The sequence below is a fragment of the Esox lucius genome, chromosome 6 (assembly GCF_011004845.1).
Source record: "Esox lucius isolate fEsoLuc1 chromosome 6, fEsoLuc1.pri, whole genome shotgun sequence".
In the NCBI taxonomy this organism is placed as follows: Eukaryota; Metazoa; Chordata; class Actinopteri; order Esociformes; family Esocidae; genus Esox; species Esox lucius.
The window spans coordinates 25,940,523-25,959,356 of record NC_047574.1 but is presented as its reverse complement, the minus strand read 5'-3'; the positions used below and the strand labels follow the sequence as shown (position 1 = coordinate 25,959,356).

Genomic DNA, 18,834 nt, shown 5'->3' with positions numbered 1-18,834 from the left:
TATTCTGAAACCCATGACGTCCTGTTCTGAAGTCCTGTAGAAAATGTATAGATTGTAATCCATTATGAGGGTTCAGTGTATTGAGAGGACTGGCAACAGTAAGAACTTGTAATGTTTTAGTAGCACTTTCCTGTTGTAAACCATTTAAATGTATTACATGCTCTGTTCTTGCTATGTTTCTGTTATTACTTATGCTAAATTAAGATGATGTTAACCATTTTAGGGCCATTACAAATTGTGGTTAAAGTGTATGGTTGCTGTCACGTTGGCACATGTTAAAATATTTAACATATGTAAGCTCTATATACTAACAAACAAATATTAGTATTAGTGATATGACTTTGTAACTACATAGTGATTGTTATAGAATCGGTTATTATAGCGTTTTAACAAATTCCACTATGTAAGTTGTACTGTGCGATTACACATAACCTGAACTTTATAATCTCATACCAAAATGGGACGTTAATGGTGTCAATACTATCAAATCCATATGTAATACTACGGTTGATAAAAAGGCAAAGACCTGATAACAATTAATAGAACGAGTGAGAGAAATGCAGAGAACAGATCCAGAACATTGTATAAACTATAAACAATTATAAACACATATGATCATATTATCTGATATCTGACATTCAATCTTTAAATTATACCAATACAAAACATTAAACAATCACGTGTTGTCTAGAGTCAGTTATCTCAGACTATCAATAAAGTTTAGAAACCTTTCAGGCAAACAAAGAAAGTGTTTGTGTATCAAGAGAAAGAACAGAGTCAGTGGAAGGGTAAAAAAGACTGATGCACAGCCATGATAGCTTTAAAGCCAAAGCTAGTCAGAGCTAATTGGATTACGGGAGTATTGTGTAGCCAGCAGCTTGTTTATGAGAAGAGTCGGCTGAACGAAGATGTCTGAACTAGAGGAAGAAAGCAATGCTTAGAACTCTCTCAACTGGACCACGCACCTTTAGAATCATGGCTGTCTTCTGTAGGCTGTCCAAACAGGAACTCCCATTTAGCACGGGCAATCTTCTGTGAGTGCAAGGACGGGCCAAGCACTAAGGAACCACTGTCCAACTACAAGGTGACAGACAGTGAGAGTGACATGTATTTGATAAATAAGGTGTCTCGTACAATTATAAACAAGTTAACCTAATGAATACACCAGGCTTTTTCAACTCTGTTTCGGAAGGGCCAAAACATTTCAGAGTTTTGGGCTAGCTAGTTAACTGCACTCATCTGGTGTCCTAGTTCTGAATCAGTCCCCGATTAATAAATGATGAAAACCATAGCCCTGACATGCACCAGAAATTACACTTTGTCTCACATGGGGACCAACGAAATGTCCTCACAAAATAAAACTGTCCTTGTTTTTCTACATTTTCAGTCCCCACCGGCATAGTAAAACATGAACAAACACAAATGCACCTGCATCCCAGAAGCAGTGTCTCCAGTGTCATTGCTCTTCTGGCTGGACTGGCTGGATGTCTCAGGAGAGAGACAGTCCCTCGCTGGCTGACAGATCTCCCCCAGGCTACCTGTCACTCCACTGGAGCTTTGAGAAGACCCCAGCGTCCCGCAATGGTCCTGGTTCTCCCCTCTTGGCTCCCTGTTTACCCCATGTCTATCTCCATGTCCAGCTCCATCCCTACTCTGAAGCTGCTCCTTGGTCATCACACTCTCTCCGTCCCCATCAGCAGTTAGAGCCTCACTGTCAGACTCCTCCCTGTTTTTGGCAGACCCATTCTCCCTCCACTGTTGCATTCTGGAGGTCCAGCTCTCTGTTGGCTCCATGTCAAGGCCTAACAATAATCGCCTGTTGCACTGTGGGCTGTCTCTCTGGCCTACTCTTTCAAAGTGGGTGTCATACGGTCTCCTACACAGGCCGGGGGACCCACGGTCTCCCTTGTACTGTGGAGGCTGGTGCCGGTGCAGGATAGGGCTGTCCTTCAGTAGCTCGGCTCCCTGCATCTGAGGGTCTAAAATAGGACTGTGGAATGCAACCACTTGGTGTACCATAGCTGTAATAGCAGGGGAGGACATTCCCAGGCCATGGCCTGGTCTGGACTCTCTCGAGTGGGATCCATCTTTAGGTGTCCACCTTTGTTCTTGGGGTTGTGTGTGGGTGTTAGCCGCGGGGTGGGGCTGCGCTGGAAAACCTTGGCCCTGCAGACTGGCAAAGGGTTGGGACTCCCTGGAGAAGTAACCATGACAGGGGCTGTCTGATCTGGCTGCGTCAACCTGCGATAGGGTAGGAGAGGGTGTCCTCCTATCTACGAAGATGGTGGACAGCTTGGTAGCTTTGTCCGCCAGATTATGGGCAATGTCTGGGCTGGTGGCAGGGGAGATACTTGTCCTGCCACTAGTCTTGTTCCTTCCATCAACCAGCCAGTTGCCATTTGACTGACCTGACTGGTCAGAATTGAACTTGTTGGATAAGCAGGGGCTAACGGGCAGGCTATCGCAAGAAGTGTGGGTGCTGGTGTGGCCGCTAGTCCTCTGGTTGCAAGAAACCGAGAAGCTATTCATCATGCTTGCTGGTATTTCATGCTGGATCGCAGTTGGCCTCCCTGCAGGTAAAGGCCGGCGGAATTTGGAAGACAACTGGGGGCTCTCGTCCGCAAACTTCAAAGACAACCTGGGGCTCTCATCCGCAAACTTGGTGGACAACCTGGGGCTCTCATCTCCAAACTTGGTGGACAAGCTGGGGCTCTTGTCCTCAAACTTGGCGGACAACCTGGGGCTCTCGTCCTCAAATTTTGCGGACAACCTGGGGCTCTCGTCTGCAAACTTGGTCGACAACCTGGGGCTCTCGTCCTCAAACTTGGGGGACAACCTGGGGCTCTTGTTCTCAAACTTGGTGGACAACCTGGGGCTCTCGTCCTCAAACTTGGTGGACAACCTGAGGCTCTCATCCTCAAACTTAGTGGACAACCTGGGGTTCTCGTCTGCCAGCCTTGACCTGTGATTCTGGACACCATGGTGCTGGCGAACACTGGATGTGGACGTGGTGTAGTTGTAGTAGGACTGCCTGGCTTGAACAGCGAGGTGGTCAGAAGCTGGGCTTCTGGGCAAGCCATTCAAACCATGGTTCCTGTCTGAGTTGATGAGGTGTGCATTGACTGGCAGTGTTTTGGCTCCCCGAGGCAGGACTGGTGACCCACCCCAGGACTTGCAGCGGGACTGCTGCTGGTAGACACGGGGCAGGCTCGGGCTCTTGTCTGGGCTGTAGTCTGCTAGTCGGTGCCTCAGTTCCGGAGAGCCAAATTCCTCCAAGGCTCTGTAGGTGGCCTCTCTGGCTACAGTGTCCAGAGTGGCTTTGCGGAGACAGGGGGAGCCTCTGGGAGACCTGCCTGAGGTGGGACAGGACTGTTTGGAGCTGGAGCTGGAGCTATCTGAGGGCTGCCAACTGTCCGACCACAAAGGGTCACTGAGTCTCTTCCTGTGGTGGGGAGGCAGATTACTCTCCTCCATGCCTCTACTGGGTTTCTCAGCTATACTTTGGCGTAGAGGGCTTTCCACAGACCTAATGCTGGCTTTCTCAATGTACCTAAAACTGACCACAGAACACTTGCCCTCATCCCCCACACCAGAGCCATCGCAGGACCTGCACCCACTGGTTGGAGTGGAAGAGCTCGTTGTCCTCCCAGAGGAAGCAGGGGATTGGGGTACCTTCATGTGGCAATGCTCAATGTCTGATGAGTGGCCACGCACCAGAGTGCCATGCTGTGGCCCGTTGGTTGATGGCTGGAGAGTGGAGAGCAGCTCACCACTCCTGTCATAAGGCAGACTCTGCCTGTGAAGAGTGAGTGGTCCTGAGTGGTCTGGCAGGTCTAGTTGGAAACTGACAGAATGTCTGGAGGGGGATTTTGAGGGGGTGAGGCTGGGACTGTGAACCCCACCTTGATGCCGCAACCTTGGGGACATGGAGGCTGGGCTGGGTGTGGAAGTGCAGGTACAGGTGGAAGTGGTGGAGTGGTTGGAGGTGTGCAGAGACTGAGGCAAGATGTCAGGCTCTTGGAGTACAAGTGGGTGCATGGCCTCCACACAGCCTTCCTGGCCCTTCCCCTCCTCCTCTGGGACAGACCTCACCTCCACATACAGGTGCAGGATCTTACCTGACTGAGACATGGTCCCAATGGGTTCAGCACAAGCCTAGGTCTGGTTCTTGTAGCTTTTTTCTTTGGTGGGACTACCGCTCTTATCTTCAACCTCCTTTCGAAATCAAAGTGAGAAAACATGGGTCCATTTTATGAGGGTCAGTAAGTAAGGATGTTTGCAGGACTCTTTGCCATACTGCTCTGGTCATCTTCTTTTAAATCTATCAACATGAAAAAAGAGAAATGTACATAATAAAACTGTTATTCAAAAGAGATAAAACAAACTGACACAGAAGGATATTATAATGTATATTATAATGGACTGTTTCAGTATTAATGATTCATCATTAAAAAAAAAAAATTATTTACTTTGTGTTGTGGAGGAGGCAAATGTGAATTATGCTAAACAAAGCCTTCTGATCCACTTCTGTCTGCATGAGGAGATGTTGTCATGCCATTATCTACCTGCCAATGACATGCTAGCCATGACAACACAATTTAGGTGCTTTCTCCTGCCCCCCTGGTGGGTGACTGTAGGTGGCACAGATTTCAATATCAGCTTTATTTTGGGTGAGTCATTTTAGATGAGGTTCAGGGTTGTGAATGTATGCATCTATAATTTTAAACCTAGAAATACCAGCCAACAGACATAATTACATAGTATCACAAGTGACTGCAGTAAACAGTGGGTTGTAATACAGTACAAGCTATATCTATGATAGACTCGCCTTATGATTGCTACACAGCAAACAGTAGCTGTTCTAATCAAAGCTAATTTCACAGGTGAGGGATCCTGGAACTGAATGTTCAGAATGGACCAGAACAAGAGACAGCAGCAACAAAAAATGTATCTGGGTACACCTAAACATAAATTGGGTTACACTTGGAAAACCATAGGAATTTGGAGCTGCTCATGTTTACCAATTTCCTTGTGTCAAATCAATGCATCCACTTGTAATCTCAGGACTTGGCTGCTCACATGACATGATGGTTCCCTAGGTGATCCTGCCCTGTGTTCGCCGTTTTTTGTATTTTTCTGTTTAGGGCTGCATGATATATCGTTTCAGCATCGACATTGCGATGTACACATCCACAATTGTCACATCGCAGAACGTGCGATTTAGTTAAGGTAAACAGATATCAGTCTGTTTACCTTAACCTTTTCAAATGGGAAAACTAGGTAATTCACTCTGATTTATAGGTTATTGGATACACAGTTTATTATTATTTTAAACATGGTTCGTTGCTGCACTTAGTTGACAGGCTCTGCTTGCACGTGACGAAATGATGAGCGAGGAACAGGCAAAAAAGACCGAAATTTAGAATTTGGATGCAAAAAGAAATGCATAGTCAATTACATATAAATATTTTGGCTACAGACGGGATGATGTTGACCAAAAACAGATACTTTGTCAGAGTGCCTACAAATTGTTGCCACAACACCACCAATTTGTTCAATCATTTGTTCGATCATTTCTCAAGTTGCTATCCCAGAGCTGTACTAGAAATGCAAGTCTAGTTGAAAAGTTGAAAGAGAGCTGTCACAAGTGGAATATTATACAGCAACAACGGACTTGTGGTCCAGCCGGACAACGGAGCCCTACATATATCTGACCGTACACTTTATTAATGAGGACTTCCACCTGAACATTTGCTGTTTGCAAACTGCATTTTCCCAGAGGATCATACAAGTGAGAACATCGCAACAGGGATGAGAGAAGCTTTAGCTGATTGGGGACTAGATGAGAGTCGTCTAGCCTGTGTAACGGACAATGCCAAGAACCAAGTGGACCAGATTGCAGTGCTTTAGCCATAGACTGCATCTTGCAGTTGGTAAGTTATGCCCTACTGCGCATTCTATTTTACTACTGTTGCTATTGCTATACCATTACTGTTACATATTATTACCTAGCAACCTGTTCTGAAATATAAAAATGTTCATGAGTTTCATACATTTTAATTGTGGAGGATGGGGCAGGGGAAGAATGAAGGATACATACGGTCAGGTTGATAGCCAAAGCTCTTTCTGAAGACATACTGTATTTTTTCATATCGCAATATATATCGCAGAAAAACAATATATTTACACCAGATGAGTGCAATGTCAGTTATTTCCAATATCGTGCAACCCTAGTGCTGGTGTTGCCTTCCTTGTTTTGCTCCGGTATGATGACTTCTGAGAGCCTTTTACTGTTGCAAGCCAAAACATTCCACAATCCATGTTTTTCATTATCAATACAATCTGTAGTGTCTGTCAAGTTTTCACACACCTCATGACCTCAGTGTATAATAGCAAGTATAATATAACATCAGCCTGAGCACATCCTTAAATCTATATATTCAATAGTTGCTATAACAATGTCTTTCACTGTATCAGAGGTCACGTGCCCACATTTAGAGGAGCTTGTTCGGTTTGTTTATCTACCATGTCTGAATGTTAGCCATGGCTGGACAGTCATTAGTCATTGCCCTACAAATCAGGAGCAGAAAGAAAGCTCCTACTATTGTGAGTGCTCTAATATTAGCTAGCAATGGACAACTTTTTGACAGTGTGGTCCTGAAAAAACACATGTAGAGACAGTCAGAGACACCAGTAATTATTGTATCTGATTTCAGAACTTCATACTTCTCCATGCTGCCTCAATAAACCAATGAACCAAATTGTTTCAAACCCTAAAACACAAACACAGAGAGAGAAAGTGACAGGGAAATAGAGATACAAGGAACTGGAGAGACACAGAGAAGGAGACACTGGACACGGGGTGATAAACATCTGAGATCCTAGGGAAAAAGCTGTGTTGTCTCATGACACTCCTGGGTCAGTGCCAGAAATGGTAGAGGGCAGTCTGTCTCACACATCCAAGCCACAGCAGCACCTCAGCTGCAGACACCCATCTCCATGCAGAGGAGGGAGGAAGGGAAGGAGGAAAGAGGGGATCCATCAGCTAGTCTACCTTGGCCCATAGAGTTCAACAGCCTTTGTGGAGAGAAGGGACTGCATCTTGTTTAGTAATTCAACACAGACAACTCTGCTCTTTTACCCTGGAGACAATGAAAAGTTAGGATCCCAGCAAACAGTAACGCATACAGAAGGAGTAGAACACTGACACACACTCAGACGAAAAAAGTCCACCTGCATGGGGTGAAATCTGGTGATAATTTGCATAATGGAATCAGGAGGATTTAGATCAGAAATCCCCACATTCTTTACTAAAACTGAGTAGATTATCAAACATGAACACAGGCAATGTAGTGGATGTATTCATAATTCCATGTAATGCATTTTTTATGCTTTAGGAAATGCAAACATATAGAACATAAAAAACATAAAGAACATCTCAGAAAAACTGCAGGAGACCCCACTGAATCTGGAGACGGGTAAGAATACACATACAGATTGTCTTGAAATGTGAAAGGCAACTTCATTTTCCCCGTGGGCCGATTTTTGCAGATGATCAGAGGTTCCGGAACTTATAGTAATCATAATAATTGTTGAGTATAATTTATAAAGAGCAATCATGTACAATTGTCCTCGAAAGTTTGCAGAATTGGTAATATATGTATAATTTGTAAAGAAAACATGAGTGAGCAGGCAAAACACGTCACATTCAACTGTAGGTCATAACAGAATGGCACAATGGCAACAAAGAAAAAAATGAACTGTTGAACTCTGTTCAAAAGTGCATACATTTAGTTCTTAATACTGCGTATTGCCCTCTTTAGCATCAATGACAGCATGCAGTGTTTTATAATAGTTTATGAGGCCCTGAATTCTTGCAGGTGGAATAGCTGCCCGATCGTATTGGCAGAATGCCTCCAAGTCATTCAAAGTCTTTGGCCTTTGTGCTTAGGGTAATTGTCGTGCTGGAAATTCCAAGAGTGTCCCATGCGCAGCTTTCGTGCAGAAGAATGCAAATTGTCTGCCAGTATTTTCTGATAACATGCTGCATTCATATTGCCAACAATTTTCATGCATTTAGAGCTCACACCCCCCCAAAACATCAGTGAGCCACCACCATGCTTCACAGTGGGGATGGTATTCTGTTAACTATAGGCCTTGTTGACCCCTCTCCAAACATAGCGCATATGGTTGTGACCATAAAGCTCTATTTTAGTCTCATCACTCCAAATTACAGTGTGCCAGAAGCTGTGATGTGTGTCAAGGTGTTGTTGGGCTTATTGTAACCAGGCTTTATTGTGGCACTGGCGCAGTAAAGGCTTCTTTCTGGCAACTCGACCATTCAGTTCATTTTTGTTCAGGTATCGTTGTATTTTGCCCCATGAAACAACCACACCGTATTTTTACAGAGCAGCCTGTATTTCTCCTGAGGTTACCTGTGGGTTTTTCTTTGTATCCCGAACAATTCTTCTGGCAGTTTTGGCTGAAATCTTTCTCGGTCTACCTGACCTTGACATGGTATCAAGAGATCCCTGAATTTTCCACTTCTTAGTAAGTGATTGAACAGTACTGACCGGCATTTGCAAGGCTTTGGATATCTTTTTATATCCTTTTCCATTTTATAAAGTTCCATTAACTTGTTACGCAGGTCTTTTGACAGTTCTTTTCTGCTCCCCATGGCTCAGTATCTAGCCTGCTCAGTGCATCCACATGAGAGCTAACAAACTCATTGACTATTTATACACAGACACTCATTGCATTTTTTAAAAGCCACAGGTGTGGGAAATTCACCTTTAATTGCCTTTTTCACCTGTGTGTGTCTGTAACAAGGCCAAACATTCAAGGGTATGTAAACTTTTGATCAGGGCTATGATCAGTCATATTTTCAAAATCAATGCCATAATTTCACAATTTCTGCCAGGGTATGCAAACTTATGAACTGTAATACCTTCATTATTTTGACAAAAAATCACATAATGTCTCTTATTTATTTCTGTGAATACTTGGGAACAGATGTCCCATGATAAGATCTCTTAGGTGAATTTGACAATCAAGTAAAGACCTTTAAAGGGCAGTTTTGCCACCCTCCAAATTTGTCAGAATAGGAACACTTCACTACCAAGACAAATCTGTAAATCTATATGATATTACAGTTTCATTGTTCCAATATCAAATTGTCAATGAACACAGGTTGGAATTCAATCAAACCTGCCATAGCAATGTTCACACAGTGTCTCCATTCACAATATCCCTCGGTAAATTATATACCTGCCTTTCCTGTTAGACATGCAAAGCTTTAAGCAATAATAACTACAGCACATAGAAAAGTGTGTCCAGACTAACTTTATATATGAACCGATCATTGTTTGATCCAGCATGGATGACAGTGTGTTGGCTGGACAGAGGTGATCGGAGGTGTCTTTGATAAATGCTTGACCTCAGTAATTGCAAAACTTTGGAATTGATTGAAGCTTCGTGACTCTCTTGCTAATCATATTCAAATCTCAAACACCATTTATACTCATCTGTAGTGCTACTGATGTTCCTGAGACTCCTTGTGCAGTGTTACTGTTAAGTACCTCCAAATGATGTTGCTGTTAAAGACCTCAACTCATAGAGTAGGTCATCTCAAGCGTCTTGACACATTAGTCAGTCAAGGTCAATAATGTTTTGCAGACGGAACGCATGAAGAGGGGATGAAGAGTCGAGTCACAGGACAAGATGCGATTAAACACTATCTGTGAATGCCAAGGTAACCCACAACAAAGTGAAAAGGACACCTATTTGTGTAACAGAACCCCTTGGTAACGTTCCAGAGATTAATCTAAATGATTTATGGGTAGCCAAGACGTTTTGTTGTCCTAATGCATGTCAAGATAAATAGTCTATACAGGAGTTATTTCTTTATTGAATTACACAACAAGGTTAACTCCCTACTCGAGACTAGCCATGTGCTTCAGTATTTCAATACAAAGTCGTCTGGCGATGGTTAAGAGTGAACAACGAAGGAAAAGCAACTCTAGTACACTGTATGAAGGGTTTATTATTTGGGTAATATGAACAGAATAGATTTACGAGCATTATTCCATCCAGAAAATTATATAATGAAACAATGTATGAAAATATTGAAATGTCATATCAATCATCACATGTATAAATCTTCCCAAGTTACCAGAAATATGGATTTAGAGAGATAAATAAAGCTTGCCCTCAAAAATAATGGTACACCTTAAAAACGCATCAATAATTGCAGTCAGTTACTAAAACAGCTGACATCTCAAATTATTTCCAAAACCAGCAAACCAATAAACATTCACATTAACATAATGCTAGCGCTATATTGCTACATGCCAAAGTGGATATAAAGGCACATGGAATAATAAACAACCTCATGATAATAACTTGAGGAAAAGCCTGTGCCCCCCAACAACCCCTTTGCTCTCTCCTATATTACACACCCTTATTAGCAGGGCAGTTAAGGCTTTGTACTCTGACTAATAGGATTCCCCCACCCACCCAACCTTCATTCCTCCATATCTGATCAACCTAAAGCCACCAGCACTTTTCAACCAGGTCTCTCTGTGACCGCATTCTGCCTTACCTCGGAGTGGCCCCCCTCACAGAACCAACAGCCTCGGCCATAGCCTGTCCGACGCTGCCATCCTCCTTCCTCCTCCCTGTCTTTCTCCTCTGTTTCTCCTCTTCACCACCTCTAGACTTACAGTGGTCTGTCCTCTCTGCCAGCTCATCCAAACTGGATTTACGCCTCTCACACTACTAAGCAGGTTCTCTTCCCTTCCTCCACCTCCCCCTCCAGTCCAATAGAACGCTGCCTTACACCTCCAGCCTTTCACTGTGCCTTGTCCCTCCGTCTGGAAGTGCTCAAGCCAATAAGATCCCTCGATCCAGAGCCGTCTTACTGGCTGGTGAAAGGTAGTCTGTTGAGCACTAACAGATGGTGGAGGACCATGCAGCTTATAGCTAGTTACTGGGGTGGTTCCAAGGTCAGAGGTCACCAGCAACCCCTTTGCAATCAGAGGATAACGACAGGCTGCTAATTTATGTCATGGTGGGGTAACAGTTGTAATCCTCTGGGGGAAAAACAAAGGCAAACCAATCCAATGCATCAACTTCACACTTTCACACCTAGACAGACACTCTCTCTTGTTATCCACGCCGTGGCTGGCTGAGGATCGTTCGGTACCTCCCTGGGATGATTTGGACTGGTGAACTGAAATTTGATGACAGTTAAAAAACAGAGCAGGGAAGTTATTTTCTCATTGTCACATGAAAGTGACAGCTTAAGGAATGGCCCCCAATGATGCTGCGTCAGTTGACTCGCTATCAACCCACTCTATTTGTTTGTCTGCATTCACTCTCCTAGATTTGTCTTTCCAGACAGAGAGTTTATCCTAAAAATGCAAAATCCAAAAAAACTCCACTCATAAAAATAAGCTTTACAAATGGTGAGCTTCAGAGATGTCATATTTGGTTAAGCTGTGCATTGTGCTGTGGCTTTATTTAAGTTAATGCAGAACAGTTTTCTCTGAACCAAAAAGCATGTCAGAGTTCTATACAATAATCAAGTCTATGTAGAGCTGAGACAATTTCAGTTTCATGTCATTAGACCGATCCTATATCCTAGCTATATTTTAATATTCTGACCCAACCACAGAAAATATAGTTTTAATGTAAAGAATTTAACAACCAACTTCAAATTATTTATTAACCAGCACATATACTGAATTACATTCACATGCTCTGCTGTGAGCTGTGGTTTAATCTAGGGAGAGTTTAAAGCCTCAGCATCACAGTTCAGATTCTGAAAGATAGTGCTGTCTGTTAATATTTTTTTCACAATTTCATTAAAACACATTTAGTTGAAAAAGAGTGGCATTCTTTATGCTAACAAATTTCCCCAGAAATATGAAAGAATTCCAAATGTTTCTCTCCCCATTTTCATTATATCCAATTCTTAATTAAAGCCCTGCTACATTGTCGCCACTTCCAATGGTGCCATTCTGGTTCTGATCACACTATTTTCTCAGCCAAGAAAGGCTTTTGTCTTCTAGCTTGACTGTGCTCACAAGTGCCCAAGCCGCCAGAAGGAGTTGCTAGAGCAAAATGAGCCAAGGCAAACATATTTGACTATTAACCTCCAAATACCCGGATGGTGCTAGTAAACTGCACCACCCTCCGTGGGACCCATGGGCCAATCCACAATAAGGATTCAAACCCTGGTCTCACAATGACACAGCTAACTCTGTGATAGTGTCTTTACTGCTGTGCCATTGCGGGGCCCTTGAATCCAGATACTAAGGTGTATGCAGGAATAATGGGGTCTCAATAATGGGGTCTCAACATTATTTTAAGAATTGAACTATAGTAAGTGAAGAACACCAACACCTGGTAACAGAATGACAGTAACAGAATGATAGAAATGCATTACAACAATGGATATGAGATGTATTGATTATGATGTCTCCTGAATAGGTACACAAAGGTAGAAGAATGCAGACCACCACCTGTGAAAACAAGACCAAATTTTCCCCATATTTTTGTATGTGCTAAATGTTCAGCTGCTTTCATGTGACATGGTACTGAACTACTAGAACTCATGAGTCATTTTGTATTGGAAATGCCACCCACACTGTCTTCAGTTGGGGGCATCAGAATGTTTTATTGCCCTGACATCCCACTTTATGCACTAGCAGACAGATCGATGGCTTGTATGCTTAACCAAGTGCCTTACACAGTCAAATCAATCTGGGCTGGAGAATGGCGCAGAAATCTATACTACAAGGAGATGCAGTCCCAAGCCAGGCTGCAGTGGAGTGACAGATCGAAAGGACATTTCTAAGAGGTGGCTTATTTAGAATAAATTACCACTGACATTTTCAGAATAAATATATTTTTTAATTTCAGTAGGAATGTGGTTCATACAAGACCCACTTTAATCAAGGACTAGCAAGGAAACCTACAGGTCATGGAGCTGTAAGGACTAAAATAGCATTAAGATTGTCATGGGCTCCTGTATGTGTTTTTGCCAGCAGAATCTGGATAATTCATTATGGCCACACACTGGTGTTGGATGGAAGGAGGTGTGGAGGAAGGAGGTGAACTAACTGGAGAACGTCAGACAGAGCAGAACTAGGCTCGATCTGATGAGGTGTATGCGATTGTGATAGACGTCAGCATGCGTTAATGCGTGTATACGAGAGAGACCCAAAACTGACCCAAAAAGAGTAGAACCTGAAAGAAGGGCTTAATGGCTGTGTGTCTTGAGAAACAAATGAGACCTATAAGTTTTGAATCCAGAAAACTTAAAGATGTCTGCCACGGGAATATAGGAAATATAACTGCAGTTTATATGAGCTTTGGAAAATAAAATACGTTCCAAACACTATGGTCACTCCGCTCTGCGACAGAACTGAAAGTGGTATTATTGGGTGAACTAAAGCAAAATGCGCAGACGGAAATTATAGGTCTTGTGTTGAAGCCAAACAGAAAGCAGTGTACTACAGCTGGAGTGATCTTTTCATTCATTAATGAAGGTGTACCATTTCTAGTCTACAACATGCCACACGACCAGCTTGTCACGGTAAATGAAGAAAGATATAGTCACTTACCCCTGCCATTACATTAAATGCTAATCATACTATTAGATGCAGCAGAATCTCGATAGCCGCCGACTAACCGTGTTTACATTGCGGCTTATCCCATTTCCGCATTGGGTATTTTGACGTAGAATAATATCCTTGTTAGAAAAGAGCTTTACATTCATAGCTATTAGGTTCTGAAACGGACAGCTCCCCTGCTCCCCTCCGCTCCGGTCGAAGAGCGACTTCCACACGCGTGCAGCACACACGCGCACTTTTCTTCTAAAGCGAGCATGCTCAGAGCTCTTCTCCCTGAGAAGCCTACGTGCTGTTATACGCCTTCTTGAAGTACAGTTTACACAAACTATTTAACCAGAATGGACAAACAGACGGATCAATTTCACCCAGGGCTTAGCTATATTAGCATCTTAAAAAATAATAATAATGCATACTAGGTCTGTATGTATTTCGCAGTTTAAAGCTGCAGTGAAGTTAGTTCCAGATTGGACATGCCAAACAGGAGTCTATTTTTTTATTTTATTTAAACAGGTGTCTTTTTATATCTCAAATAGAGAGTTGTTATGTGACGTCCTGGCCATTGCCCTCCACCAACAACTCCACAACTTTCTCTGGTTATACTTCAAAATGCCAGATAATTGCTGTTCCATTGGATGCGCTAACCACATACAGCTCTGGAAATAAAAGAACACTCCTAATTTTTCTTAAATCAGCATCTCTACATGTATGGCAGCCATTCTATTCCAGTCTCTGTTAAATTCCAACACAGGCACACTTCGTTTTACTTAATGAGGTACTGATTAGGTGATTACCTGAACCAAATCTAATTTAACAAGGAAAAGTATAAAAACCACTGCTATGGTCATCACTATCCTCTTGCAATAGGACCAGCTGGATGGCAAAAACAGTGCATGTAGTACCTCAAAGGTAATTTGAATAAAAAAATAACTATTCAGCATGACAAAAGAGTTGAAAAGAAAAGCTTTGAGTGAGGAAAAGAAGGGTTCAATTCTGGCTTTACTGGCAGAGGGATACAGTGAGCATCAGGTCGCTTCTATCCTGAAAATTTCAAAGACGGCGGTTCATAAGAACAAGGTCAAGCAACAGACATTGAAAACAACAAAGCTACAGACTGGCAGAGGGGGAAAACGTCTGTCCACTGACAGAGATGACTGTCAACTCATTCAAATGTCACTCAACAACCGTAGGATGACATCAAGTGACCTACAAGAAGAATGGCAAACAGCAGCTGGGGTGAAGTGCACGGCGAGGACGATTCGAAACAGGCTCCTAGGGGCAGGGCTAAAATCATGCAAAGCTAGGAAAAAGCCCTTTAATCAATGAGAAGCAAAGAAGAGCCAGGCTGAAGTTTGCAAAAGACCATAAGGATTGGAGTAAGGTCATCTTCTCTGACGAGTCAAATTTTCAGCTTTTCCCAATATCTGGTCATCTAATGGTTAGACGAGACCTGGAGAGGCCTACAAGCCACAGTGTCTCACACCCACTGTGAAATTTGGTGGAGCATCATGATGATCTGGGGATGCTTCAGCAAGGCTGGAATCAGGCAGATTTGTCTTTATGAAGGACGCATGAATCCGGCCAAGTACAAGGTTATCCCGGAAGAACACCTACATCCTTTTGAACTGACAATGTTCCCCAACTCTGACAATCAAGGTGTGGATGGAGAACCACCAGATCAAGACCCTGTCATGGCCAGCCCAATCTCCAGACCTGAACCCCATTGAAAATCTCTAGAATTTCATCAAAAGGAAGATGGATGGTCACAAGTCATCAAACAAAGCCAGGCTACTTGGATTTTTGTCCCAGGAGGTGCATAAAGTCACCCAACAGTAATGTAGTAGACTGGTGGAGAGCATGCCAAGAAGCATGAAAGCTGTGATTAAAAATCAGGGTTATTCCACCAAATATAGATTTCTGAACACTTCGTAAGTTAAAACATTAGTATTTTGTTGTTGAAAAATGAATATGAATTTGTTTTCTTTGCATTATTTGAGGATAGAGGACATAAATATTTATTCTCAAAAGATGTCTGGGTCTTATCTATATACACTGAAACATTTTCTTATTGCATCGCATCTTTCAGAAATCCAGAAATGTTTAATGCATTAATGTATCTCGAAATACTAAATATTCAATCAATTGAGCAAGACACACATATGTCTAGGTGACTCAAACTGCTTTCAGAGCGCTCCAACCTACATAATGGTATAGCCGCGCATTATTTTTTTTATATGGCTAGTTTGACCGCAGTTCTCCACAAGGTATATGCATACATCCTCAAAGCTCAGGCAGGGATGTCGCTGATGTAAATAACGCAGCGGGTGCTATATATGGGCACTAAGTGCCTAAGACTTGCAGTGTGTTTGCATACCTTTGTTTTTCATGTTTTGTGAAGTGATCTGCAAGCAATATAGCTGCAAGCAGCAATTGGCCACGCAAGCCCAAGAGTAGGCCCAGCAATTCAATTTTATGTTAGGCGGTAATGAGCGTTTAAACAGATTTTCTGAAACGGCCCCACATGGCCATTCAGCGCCTCTTTCGCATCTTGTTTCCGACCACAGACACCAAGTTTGGCGACAATCGTACAAACGGTTGCTGAGAAACGCCCTCACTTCCTGTGAAATTCTCGGACACAGGAAAGGTTTGGCAGGTGACGTACACGGACCTCCATGGCACCTCATTCCGACCAAGGATACCAAGTTTGGTGACAAACAGTTGCTGTGAAACTCACTCACTTGCTGATAGGCGACTTTGCTGCCATTTCTGATTGGCTGCAACAGGCAAATGATTTTGCTAATAAAAAATCCATCAAGTATCTTTTGTTACGCTTTGCCTGTAGATCGTCTCTGCCAAGTTTTGGGAAGATTGGCCAAAATTTGCAAACTGCGAAAATGTTTTGAGTTTTTTCACAAAATCCAAAATGGCGGAAAATCTAATTAGACGCAAATTAAAACGGCCTCTAGGAAGGTTATTCAGCATGTGATCATGCTTTATATGACACTGTGTTCTTGTCTCTAGGCCAATCACAGCCTGAGTTATAGGCGTTTGAACATCGCGACTTTGACCCAATGGTGGCACTAGAGGCATTGACCTATGGACACCAACATATTTTTTTTTATTTTGGCAGAGCCCTCTATAGATGTGCCAAGTTTTAAAAAAAGTTAGCCAGTAGAAGTTGGTAAACTTGCAAAAACGGCGGAAGAAAGAGAATAATAATAATAATAAAACTGACAATTACAATTGGATTTGTGCAGCTTCGCTGCTTGGACCCCTAATGATATGCCAGTTAGACAATTAAACATTGAATCACCCGATCAAATATTCAAAACATTACATTCCAACACTGATGCAGTAGGACTGTCGTGTAAACATTTGTATAGTTTTTATACTCTAAGGCCTTACCGCTTTCTCTTGGGGGAATCCCGATCAAAAGCTGATGCAGTTTTATTGCCATCATAAGTGTGGGTCCTGCAGTCATTGATTTAGCTTGAGGGTATGAGTGAAGGGTAGATATCACCCACGTTTCAACACAAACTGTAGACATGTGTCTAACGCCGGTGTCAAATCTAATCAACACGACAACTTTATCACATCAGACCTGAACTTCGTAGGTAAGACCATGTGCTCACTGATACCATAATAAAGGTGACAAATAGACACGTCCTCCTTTTTTATCTCTATGGATGAGTCATCCGCTTGTAATAATCCCATAATAATATTAACAGCTGTGGTTTGGTGAGTAACTGGTTTGGGTTTACAGCTATCTAGACATTGCAAAGCCAAGTCTAATGTAAGAATCCCTTAACCATTTCCGTCTGATTTGTTCAAAACCAATATGACAATGCGTTCCTCTTCAATTTAGGGCCTCCTGTCAGGTAGAATCGGGTTGCGGTGGCTAGGTGGAAATGACCTCCCTTTACGAGGAATCCTTTAATGTTTCTGTGTCACATGTTCATCACTTCAGACTTGTCATTTCTCTGAGATCATCTGCATTTAACAACAGTGCATCACAAAATGTACTACACAAAGGTAGAAGGCCACGATAACCCATCAAATACATGCCTTGTAAAAAAAATGCCCAGTCCCAATCCTCTTCTTTTCTTTCTGTCATTTCATTTCTTCGAGGACTATTGAATAGTTTTTGGTAACCTACCGGTTAGAACATTAGAGAGGGAAACCATCATGACAAGCGTCCTTGAAGAGACCACCCACACGCCTGATCTGAAGAGTTAAGATGTATGAGGTGGGAATCAACATCACACAGAGGCTGTTACCCAGAACACAAGACCATTAAGCACACAAAGTGACCGGAATGATCCACAGATCTCTCTAAAACTTGACACTGTTATCACTCTGTCAAAAACAAATTGTCTGAACTGTTATCTGATTACTGCACATACTAAGAGCCTTATCCGTGCATCTGCATATACGAATCATTTCATATAATGTAAATTGTTCATGTTTTTCCTACTCCCCTATTCATAGTGTTTTGATTTTATGTATGCCTAACTGAGTGTTGTTTTGCTATCTTCATGCCTCTGGCTAGGTCATCATTTAATTGGTTCTCAATTGGTTCTCAATTGACTTATTTGGTCAAATAAAAACAAGCAAGGAGCTTGTTGCTCAGAAATCACACACGGGGGAGCCTATTGAGTCTGTAAATGTGAACCATTTTTTATCTCTCTCATATTTTTTATTCTGTATCCAATAACTGAACAATAACTTTGCATCTCATCACTGTTTTTACAAAAGGATTGTCAATGAAATAGTCAGATACAGTCAAATAGATAAGTACACCCCTGGAAAGTTGTTTTCTTTACATACTTGGACATGTGGATATTTGACCTAAATTCCAACCTGAGTAATTGAAAAGTATTGATAAGTATTGATAAGTATTGCTACAATTGTGTTATGTTTGAGGGCTTTCTTACATACACGGCCCACTTGCACAGCATTTTGCTACAATTATGTTATGTTTGAGGGCTTTCTTACATACACGGCCCACTTGTACAGCATTTTGATAGGATTGAGATCTGGACTTGGCTAGGGGTTTACTAGCTTAATTGTCATTTGTTGAATTTGGTTACCTTTATCGACCTTTAATTGGTTAGATTTTAGCTTAGATATCCATGTGTCCAAATATGTAAAAACAAAAGACCACTTTGTTAGGGGTGTACTTACTTTTTTGACATGATTG

At 42.3% G+C, this 18,834-nt stretch overlaps 1 protein-coding gene across 3 annotated transcripts in view; it reads right to left on the bottom strand.

Moving 5' to 3' along the window:
• Nucleotides 1-13,821, bottom strand: part of psda (pleckstrin and Sec7 domain containing a) — a 44,903-nt gene extending 31,082 nt beyond the window's left edge. For 2 of the 3 annotated variants that reach the window (XM_010870212.4, XM_010870215.4), the window contains exons 1-3: nt 10,601-10,822; nt 1,429-4,321; nt 966-1,077 (exon numbers count right to left, since the gene is read on the bottom strand). In XM_010870212.4, the coding sequence (XP_010868514.2) occupies nt 966-1,077; nt 1,429-4,131 (2,815 nt within the window). In that variant the 5' untranslated portion in view covers nt 4,132-4,321; nt 10,601-10,822. Of the gene's footprint in view, nt 1-965; nt 1,078-1,428; nt 4,322-10,600; nt 10,823-13,628 lie in introns of those variants that run through there. The other variant, XM_010870213.4, reaches the window with a different exon arrangement.
• Nucleotides 13,822-18,834: the final 5,013 nt, after the last annotated feature.